Genomic DNA, 10,508 nt, shown 5'->3' on the forward strand with positions numbered 1-10,508 from the left:
TAATTTAATAATACATTACATTTATAAAGCGCTTCTCCTGGTCCTCAAAGCGCTAAGCAAGTAAAACAAAAATAACAAAAGTAGAAAGTGCTAAGCTAGGTGGAATAAGGGAAAGGGGTTAGTTGATTAGGAGTTGAAGGCAAGAGTGAAAAGGTGAGTTTTGAGAGATTGTTTGAATGATGTGAGAGTGTTGGCGGATCTGACGTGGCTGGAGAGGGAGTGGGGGAGGCTGCTGCGAAGGCCCTGTCACCCCAGGTCCGGAGCTTTGTCCTGATGGGCTGCAGTAGGTTAGCTTCAGCTAACATCTGAGGCGACGGGTGGGGGCAAGGTTGTTCAGGGCTTTGAAAGTGAAAAGTAATATTTTAAAGTCAATGCGGTGTTTGATGGGGAGCTCTTGATGGGAGGAATTTAGTGTTATTATTCTTTCCCCAGTTAACTAAGCTATGCTGAAGTGCCAGTAGATAACTTCTAAATACCAGTACAGGGGCTTCAAAGGTTTTTTACTCGTTTTTTTGTGGTCTTTTTGGACATCGGAAGGCTAGATTACCCATGATCCTCAGCCACCGTTGCCGTGGAAACGGAGCCGCTCCACTCTCCGCTACCTGCATAACCCTAATTTATTTCAGATACCAAACACACTCTTTCCGAAGATTGGTGTCACAAATATCAAAACAATATATGTGTCGATAACAAAATACATCCATCATAAACTAAACTGGAAACAGCAGTATAATTTGTCTTGTTAACACTTTAAAGTTGAGGTTTTTTTTATCCGTACCGCCTAGTGGTTAAAGCACATTATTGAATTTTTTTGTTGAATTATGTTATATTTGATGAAACATAAAAATATTAAGAGTACATACATAGGGGGAAAGTAGAAGGTCAATCATAGAAATATAGATGAAAATATTAAGGAGATACTGTTGTGATCTCCACAATAAAACAGTTTAGTGCAGGACGTCCAAAGATATTAATAGGAGGATGTGCAAAACAGACAAACTAAATAGGCTTCATTTAAACATTAAAGAATACTTTAAGTTAAGGTCTTCTTTTAAATAAGAAAAAAGCTTTGGGGGTATCTATCTACTGACAAATATAAAGTCTGACAAAGTACATAACGTCTAATATATTGCATAGTTTGTTTTGGAACTTGATAATCAACTTTCCTGCAATGTTAACTAAGTTGAAGCACTTATTTTAACTGATATTATACATATGTATTATACTCTTATAAGATGTATCTAGATAGTATAAGAAATGTGCAGAATATGACAGTTTAATGTTAAAGTGGAGGTACATACATATCGATATATGTCTTGTAATGCACTGTTGAGGAACCTGCGACCCAAGTTTTTAATCTCTGACCTTTTTCATCTCTGACCTTGTCAGGTATTGCACATCCAATAAATGAGGAACAGAGAATTATTAAATATAAAACTTAGAATTTGTGTGATTATACTAAATGATTTCCAAATAAACACCACTGCATATTTTCCAACTGTTACACATGCTGCTGTAACGAAAAAATGGCCCCGCTTGGGATCAATATATCTTATCTTAAGATGATCGATGGCTACTGCCATATTTGCAAAATGTGCCTCTGAACAAGTGCATGTTTCAAGGCTTAAGACCAGCTGTTAAATAAAGCTCTTCTGACCTTAGCTGTCATGTGGGTATACTAATGCTGCCCATTATGGGCATAAGCAATTTTCACCCATTTATTAATTATATGTTTTAAATGTGATAACACCACTGTGTTTCGTATCCCCTAAACCTCTCGGGGTGCACACAGTTTAATACTGGCAACTTCTTATTATGGGAAATACGAAAACGTCTTTTAAAACTACAATTCCCAGTAGAGACGTGCCATAGAACATGGAAACCTATGTGCGAAAAACACAATAGCCAGCGTGTGTAGTTCTGGTGACAGGGTGGGGGAGGGGGTGGACCCGTCCGACTCCAGTTTTGGACCATGTGCCGTGGTTCCATTCCATTTCAAAGTGCTGTTGGACGCTCGGTGCACTGCCACTCCAACATCCAATCACAGAGCTTGACGACTATCACGGGGTTTGTCCATGGATGGGTTTGTCAAGCAAAGAAGAGAGAATACTTAGTTCCGGGTGTAAAATTCTCTAAAGCAACTACTATGAGCTGCTCCGACCCTCGGTCCTGACGGACTCCAAAAGTCAAGACATTATACAATCAAACAAATAAATAAACACAAGAATAATTGTGTGTTATTGTTGAGTAAATAACACCGTGTGGTTTAGAAAATAATACAAAATTAGAAGTACGAGTTGGGAGTGAGAATGTGTTGGTATTTACCCTGCATTATGCACGATACTAATAAAGAATTATGTTAATGTATGAACTCTATTTACAATGTATTCACATTAATAGTTCATAATCAACGAATGACAAAATGCAGTGACAAGAAAACAACCATTGTATAGCACTTGTTTGAGTAATAAGAGGCAGTTTAATATAAAGGCAAGGCAATTTATTTTCATACACATCAGCAAGTCAAAGCGCTTTAAATAAACAGAAGTACAAAATATAAACACATTTTCACATTACTATGAACTCAGTCGGGCGAAACAAGTGCATAGTTTCATATTGTTCTCATATATAGTGTTTTATAATGTCTTTATTTTGTATGGCTTTAAGTGTGTTTTAAATGTGTTTTGTCATCATTATGGCGCGCGCCAGCGTGTAGACGTGACACGTCGCTTGTGAAAGAGCTCTCCAGTGCATCTGTGTTGCTTGGCAGAAACCTTTACAGGTCTTCTTCCTCAGACTCAGGGCTAGTGTAGTCATTGTCATCCGACTCCTCAATGTCCTGCTGTAATTGAAGATCATGGCATTCCATAGCGGCTACACCGCTGTACGCATGTACAGCCTGTTTGTGTTGGCTTTTGAGGAAGTGCCACCTCCGACTGAGGACACTCTTGAGCCCATGTGCAGCATCCTCTGTCAGGTCACCGAAATCTGTAGAGGAATAATCACACAGAAAAAGGGCTCAATGTAAACAAACCATGACAATTGCAAATCTCTTTGCATTGTACAATGCTGCAAATGTAAAAACACTAGAAAATAGGTAAATCCATCTTAAACTGAAGGATGTTACTATATATTGGGTGCCAAATGGGACATGTTGATTAATGTTTGATATAGTGCTTAACAATTAGTCAATAGACAGAAAATAATCGATTATGATCTTGATAATGAATAGTTTCAGTAATTTACTATTTCACTTCGGCCTGACACAGTGACAGATGTGTTCTACTTATGTAAGACATGCAATGTGTTGAAAAGTGGATGAAAATATTCAAATGTTAAGATCTCAGACATACTGCTGGTTTTGATGCCCTCCAAAGTCTATCCTCTGAGTGCTTCCACTTCTTGCACTTGCTTCAGAAGGAACATGATGTGCTGCGACATCTCTTTCACCAGGATGCTCTGCTCCTCCTCCAAACGTCTGACCAGCATTACCTGGTCAAAGACAGACCTCTTCAACCTGAAGGTGTTGCCTTTAGGTTGAGGAAAGGAATGGAGTAGTGGACAAGGAATATTTATTCATAAATTATATTATTACAGAATGATTTTCATTTCTGAGACACAAATCTTTGTAGCGATAGCATTGGTTCTCTATAATGTAAACTAATAACAAACATTATATATTTGCAGGTATCACCATTGCTTTTTCTGCCCCACGATAAACTGTCATATTTTGGTGTAGACTAAAAAAACAACAAGCCAAACTAGCAATTATCCTACCATTTGCATGCCTCTCCCATGGTAGGATGTAGCTCTCTGTCAGACTGCAAGCCAACTCCTCGTCGATCGGTTCTTCCTGCACTCCTGAGTTGTATTGCACAACTTTTTCGCGAAGCTTCTTCTTCAGCTCTCTCATTCTCTTCCTCTTCCTTTGCCTTGCCTGGTTGCTGTCTGCAAAGTGAAACGGAAACAAAACTGTGTCATGGTGCCAGAATGTTTTTGTTGTTTTTGAAAGGTAATTTCAATAACTACGTTTGACAACAAACCATGCTGACGATACAGATCTTGCTTCCTGCGCAAAAGAGTAACGGTGATGTTCTCAATATCCAGCCTCAGTCCTTCAGTACACCCTGGGGCGTAGACTCTCTCTAAATAGTTGCAAAAAAACAATTGGAGAAGAGATACAATCAGTGACAGTCTCAGTTTCAACATATAGCCAACTTATATTGTGTGTCTAAACTTACAGTAATTAACAGATGTATATATGGAAAACCTGTGTTATGTCTTACCTGTGACCGCCCATTGCCTGACATCATACACCCACTGCTGTATGGTCTCCTGATCAAGGTTGTGCTCCTTTTTGAAGTCGCTGAAGCTGGCAGCTTCCACCTTTGCCTTCTCTGTGATCTTTACAAAAAAAGAAAATGTCAGAGCAAAAGCGCCATGCAACACCATAATGCAAAGAACACCAGTTTTCAGTACAAGACCTTCAGAAGAACAGTTGAAACATTCCATGACACCATCTGACTTGCAAGAGGAAGTGTGGATAAGGGAGAACATAATGTATATAGCCATGAGGTTACATTGCAGACATCCTTCATAAATATGTAATGTCAGATGAGAAGACAATTGTAATTTGCCCTTACTTTGACATATCTGTGGGCTAAAACTTGATGAAGGTTGTCCCTCTTCCTTCTGTTCCAACCCATGGCCTGTTGAGTGAGCATGTTCACTCTTCCTAAAAAAAGACAAAAATATATCCACAAACAAAAAAGTAAGTATTCACATCAAAAAGGCAATACTGAGTGAGAAACCTGATAGACATGACTAAACCCAATCGTTGAAAGGTTGTTGAACTGGTAATTACAGTAAAGTAATACATCAATAATGTTTTTAAGGAGGGAACTCTCTGTAAAATACTTATCAGGGCTGCCTTATCACAGTGTGTAGTGTTAATACCAACCTGCTTTTGTCATGTATTTTGTGACCAGAGCTGCCCTGGAGAGAAAGCTGTTCACCTATAATGAATGTTACAATTAATGTTCGGTCACCATTACATAACAATATCACCTACGCATCATAGATCTTGAACTGGATGGTTTAAGAGAAAACTTGTGTACTGACTTCCTACAATATGCATGCATTTAGTGTTGCTGAACAAATGAGCTGCCTATCTTTCATTTGAACTCAGACATAAAGGATATGCTTTAAACTAATCAACAGGCTTGTCACTGAGATGACACATACATATTTGTACTGCTTTCTATTAAGACTTCTTGTATCCATACAGTTACAATAATGCCATTAATAACATACCTGCTCTACTTCCTCTCCCACTGTGTTTCCTGCTCCATCCTGACTTCTGCCACCGCATCTCACCTGCAACACAGCGCAAGTACTGTTATGTAGCATTTCTTTAGAAGTGTTTGATATCCAATAAGGCATGCCATGCACAACATTTAAAAATCCTTTGCATTAAAGATGTTATGTACCTCGCATTTTGCTGTATGGGCTTTAGCATGCATCACGCTAAGAAATGGCCTCATTTCTGTCAACGGCAGAAGCTCTGGTAATCCCTCGGCTATTTTGTTAAGGTATGGCCAGTACCTAAGAAGCAGGAGCAGCATTTTGTGATTGAGTGTTACAAAGATAAACTTTTAATTGACACGACAACAAAATCAATATCATCTAAAATGACTGCTGAGGCATAGGCCATTTTAAACATTGTTGTGGATGTGCAATATGACGGTGAGGATTACCTGCATGTTACATCCATACAGAAGAAGTCAACATTTGCCTTCTTGGACATCTCTTTTTGGAGAAACATTGGGTAAGCGTATATTTCTCCACGGAAGTGGTTCAGTCCTCGTAACAGAAACCCATGTCTGATTAATCAGAGGAAAATCTAGTTGTTAATAATAAACTGACACAAACCCCCCGGGGGGTCGCGAGATGATTACAAAATAAAAATGAAAAATAAAAAAATAAAAAAGAATAGATTAATTTTTTTTAGATTTTTTTTATTTTTTTATTATTATTAATAATAACGTTTGCAAAGACATTTTCAGGGGCGGACTAGCCATCATACTTTTTTCAATCAGATATGTAAACTTCCCATTCACACTTAATTATGGGAACTACACTATAATGGGACATTGTAATGTAATGTTAATCTTTACATACTTTGTTCACAAAACTGAGACTGGCCATTTTCATCCACCACCACAGCAGTTGTAGGGGGAATGGGCTCCAGAAATCCATTGAACACAGCCTCTCTGTCATGGAAGATATTCCTCTTGTGGGCCTCAATGTCACAGGTTGCAGAGAGGAACTCCATGTCCAGTGGAACACAGTCCAGGCACCTAATAGCCGCTTCTTCTGCACAGCATCTGTGGCACTTCTGAATGGCTATTCTCTCAGCTGAGAGATTTGCATTAAAAAGCATTGGCCTAGCCGTTTTCATTTTCACATCTGTGAGAAGCTGCCTTTGTGCCCAGGCAGAAACCGTTCCGTCTGTTGCCTCCGGAACCTGGACTGCAGTTAGGGTGTCCCTTAACTCTTGGAGATGTGTTTCTAAAAAATAAAACAGCTGTTAAGCCGCCACCCTAAAACTGATATGATGGATATTAAGGTAGTATACTGAAACACTTTTGAGTTTGAAAAATATATGCGTACTAATAATAGCAACATGCTATGAATCATCATATGCATCCAAAGCAATATTAGCAAGTGATACTTATACCAAATATGCATTCACTTGTCATGAAACAGTCAATACTTAATACTTTATTATGATTAACTAGATGAGTATAAAAATGGAAACATTGGGAAAGACTTTAGTGCCAGTCAACTGCTGTTACAATCAATATACTCACCAAGACTACCAAACTCTTGATGTTTTAGCTGAAGGCCTTCCTCATGCACAGGATCGTCTCTTCTGGCTTGTGAAGCTGCAGAGACAGTCATTTTTGCTTAACCCTTCAATCAATCTAAAATTACACCAATTAATTGTAATATGAAAATGTTCTGTAAGGACTGCAGGTAATGAAACTAAGAACATATTACCACAGCATCACAATGACAATTTACATTTGCCATACTTTTATCCAAATTGAGGTACACATGTTCAAAAATACAACACAAGCAAGGATTATCAGTCACAGGCTCTTAAAATATCTTGATTTAATTTGAAAATGTTTTAAACATTGCAACAGATTTGTCAAGAGGTATCTTCAAATTACATAATTTTATACTGTGTACACCAAAATAACTTTGTTATGAATTATCTTTATTCTTAGACTTAGAAATCATGATATAGTAAAGAACAAACCTGATGCGGAGCGATGTGTTTCCCGTTGTCTCTCACGTCTGCGTGTGACCACTGGATTAGAAAGAGGTCTCTTCCTGCTTTTTCTTTTCTTTTTTTTGAGGGATGGCAGGAGTTTCAGTGGCCATGGCAGCCTATATTTTTTCAGAGGTTGAGATCAACAACAAAGTTGTAATACAACATAAGACAGCAGCATTTATATTTGAGCAATTATTTAACGGTTGCATAAAAAGGTGTAACTGACCCTTTACATTACATCAATAAAAATCAATAGCAATGATTATATTACAGACTTGGGTATTTGCTTCAGCCTCACCCTGGCCTCATGGAGATGAGCCTCGCTAATCAATGATGCCATGTGCACCGTGGCCTCATTGGGATACTCAAAGACCCTCACTTCAGGGTTGAGGGACATGGCATACAAATACAAACAATACACAAAATGAAGAGTGAGAGAAAGACAGGAGTGCGATTAAAAGAGAGAGTGATAGAAAGAGAGACAGTGAGAGAGAGAGTGGCTCTTAAAAGTGCCGTTGGTTTTATATGTGTGTGTGTGTGTGTGTGGATATGTGTGTGTTGGAGATATTAAGTGTTGTAATGAAGCTGTAAAACAGGAAAAATAAAAACATGATTAGGATTATTTAGAATAACAGTAACATCTGTGCAATACTCAATGGAATAATAATTAATCTGTGCAATACTCTATGTAATAATAATTCATCTGTGAATTACTCTATATGCAATAATAATTAATCTGAGCAATACTCTGGCATACATTATGCATTTATACTGTGCATATTGTTATATTATGCACAGTATAAATACTTGTTTTTCTTATATCTTCTACTATATATTTTAATTCTACAATGTAAAAATCCCAATTTCCCCCGGAGATCAATTAAGTATTTCTGATTAAGAGTGGGACATTGGGTGGCCAGTCAAATCGTCTGGAAAAACTCCAGTTCCACATTTTTGTTCCACTCCATCGCCGATGCATTAGCCACTATTAAAACTCTGTGTAGAAAACTGTCTTTAAAACACATGTGCAAATACATGCATTTAAACATATTTTTCTAGCACGCATCTCCACTATCCAACTGTGCCGGTGACAGCTAATGTCATTTAGCTGTATAAACTATAAATGCTATCCAGCTAAAAACGTTGACTGGAAGGCCGGAGGCTAGCTGAACGTGGCCGCTAGCTTGCCAATACACAAGTTATTGAGCCGTTTCCGCTCTACATCCTGAACTCCTCCCTTCGATGCAATGCACTTCCGTTTTGGCGGACTGGGTTTGTTTTGCTAGCTAGCTCTGTTGTGCCGACAAAGCACTGATATCGCAGAGACAAAGAGGATATAACAATTACAACATGAAGAAAAGTGGTTCGGGAACTACGTGTGCGGTAGTTGGTTGCAATCACTCGAGAAAGCACCTGAACGAGTGGTTAGATAGAGAGTGCTACGACCACAAACCAGCACCCAGCCATGTTGTTCATTAAATACAGATAAACACAACAAATACTGCATGCATTGTATTTTTTAATATTATATATGAATATTTTCATAGTGATGTAATTGTGTGGGCTGCTTTTATATTTTAATTTGTAATACCTGTTAGGATTAAACATGTGATCTTTCTTGTTGAAGCCATTTCTTTAGTTTCCTCTCAACAATTAATTCATTCAGTGTTATTTATGTACAGTATGAGCTTAATATGAATGATGAACTGTGTTAAAAGAAATTGTAGCACTCTAAGGAACATATGAAATGCAATAATGCAATAACAGTGCAATAATGAAATTAAATTACATCAAACTTTATTTTCACTCAAACAGTACAGGCACATATGATATATTGCACAGCATAAAGAGATCATGTAAATTGTGCATTATGTAAACAACAGACAACTGTTGGCTCCTGTGGGCATGACCTAAATAAGGCAGTTTATTTTGGTTTTAAAATGCTGAGATATTTACTGCAGAACTGTATCCTTCCCTCAACAAAATCGTCAACAATTTTCGGGAGCATGTGGGCAAAGTAGAATGTGCGCAGCCTTATGATATGCCTTCAGACTGTCCATTGCTTTTCCATCTATTGCCATGGATTGAACGAAGTAGGAGCACATTTTGCTGTACGTTATGCTGGGCCACGTCGTCATGTTATCCTCCCAGTTTTGCACTGAATTCGGGTGGGGGAGAGTAACGCCATCTCCAGTCAAAGAAGTAGAATCGTGTTCCCAAGCTAGCATCACTGTTAGCATCGAAATCGCTGTGTTTACACCAGTGCCCGTCTGACTGTTTACACCGGTTTACACCGACAGACGCTGTGCAAAAGACTTCCGGCGGAAATGAAGTGCATTTGTGTAGGGTTATGGCGCTACCCGTGTTTTGGCGCGTAAACTTGTCTATTGTAAAAGCTAAACACACTACAAAACTCAACCTAATATCCAGGAATTAAACACTATAGAGACTGTGCTACAGTGGAGTAAATAAAAGCAATATTATTTCGTGTTTTAAATAAATAAATTCTCCTTGATTTTAGATACTTACTGTAGTCCGTTGTCAGATGAAATTAATGAAAGTGAGGTGATTGTGGGTAACGTAACGTGGCTACGTCACGTTCACGTCAAGCGCGACGTAACGTTGCCGTGGTAACGACGGAATCTTCTGGTTTATTGTTGTTATAATAAAAATGATTATTATTACTATTAAACAAAAAGCATTTAAAATACAGTCAGTAGCCATCGTCATTCCGATGTGGGGGGAGTGGTTTTCAACATCACTATCATCATTATATATTTTTTAAATGACTAATATTGGCCGACAATACCCCTTTATTGATCAAATAGGACAGGGGTCTGCAACCTTTTTGACCAAAAGAGCCATTTTGCTCCTTTTGCCAAAAAGATTAATTGTCTGGAGCCGCAAAACATATTTCATAGCTTGATAGCTAATAAAGTTGTATTTATTGTTATATCAGACAGAAACTACCGTTTTTTTGCATTTATTAGGCTATTTATTACGTTATATAAAACTGTTAACCTCTAATAAGAAACAAAGAACTCCTATAAGGAGAATTAAGAATAATACAGAGGCCTACTTTAAAATAAATTAAACACAGCACTTGGGGAGTCATCTGCACATTTGGAGGAAACAAATATATAATTAAAATAAATAAATAAAACAT

General features: G+C 37.9%; 1 protein-coding gene across 2 annotated transcripts; it reads right to left on the minus strand.

The window, feature by feature from the left end:
* Positions 1–2,467: 2,467 nt before the first annotated feature.
* LOC307015074 (uncharacterized protein) lies at positions 2,468–9,913 on the minus strand. 2 transcript variants are annotated; one of them, XM_079643447.1, is made up of 15 exons: positions 9,872–9,913; positions 7,641–7,927; positions 7,328–7,458; positions 6,873–6,947; positions 6,181–6,570; positions 5,757–5,882; positions 5,490–5,604; positions 5,314–5,376; positions 4,961–5,015; positions 4,644–4,735; positions 4,287–4,404; positions 4,044–4,145; positions 3,778–3,948; positions 3,354–3,530; positions 2,468–2,988 (listed from the first exon to the last, which is right to left on the minus strand). In XM_079643447.1, the coding sequence occupies exons 6-14, from the start codon at positions 5,822–5,824 to the stop codon at positions 3,379–3,381; spliced, it is 936 nt and encodes a 311-aa protein (XP_079499573.1). In that variant the 5' UTR covers positions 5,825–5,882; positions 6,181–6,570; positions 6,873–6,947; positions 7,328–7,458; positions 7,641–7,927; positions 9,872–9,913; the 3' UTR covers positions 2,468–2,988; positions 3,354–3,378. The 2 variants fall into 2 exon arrangements, with proteins under 2 accessions (XP_079499573.1, XP_079499572.1); XM_079643446.1 differs by lacking the exon at positions 9,872–9,913 and having other exon boundaries at positions 7,641–8,934.
* Between the last annotated feature and the right edge of the window lie 595 nt (positions 9,914–10,508).

Source organism: Notothenia rossii (genome assembly GCF_949606895.1).
Source record: "Notothenia rossii genome assembly, chromosome: 8".
In the NCBI taxonomy this organism is placed as follows: domain Eukaryota; kingdom Metazoa; phylum Chordata; class Actinopteri; order Perciformes; family Nototheniidae; genus Notothenia; species Notothenia rossii.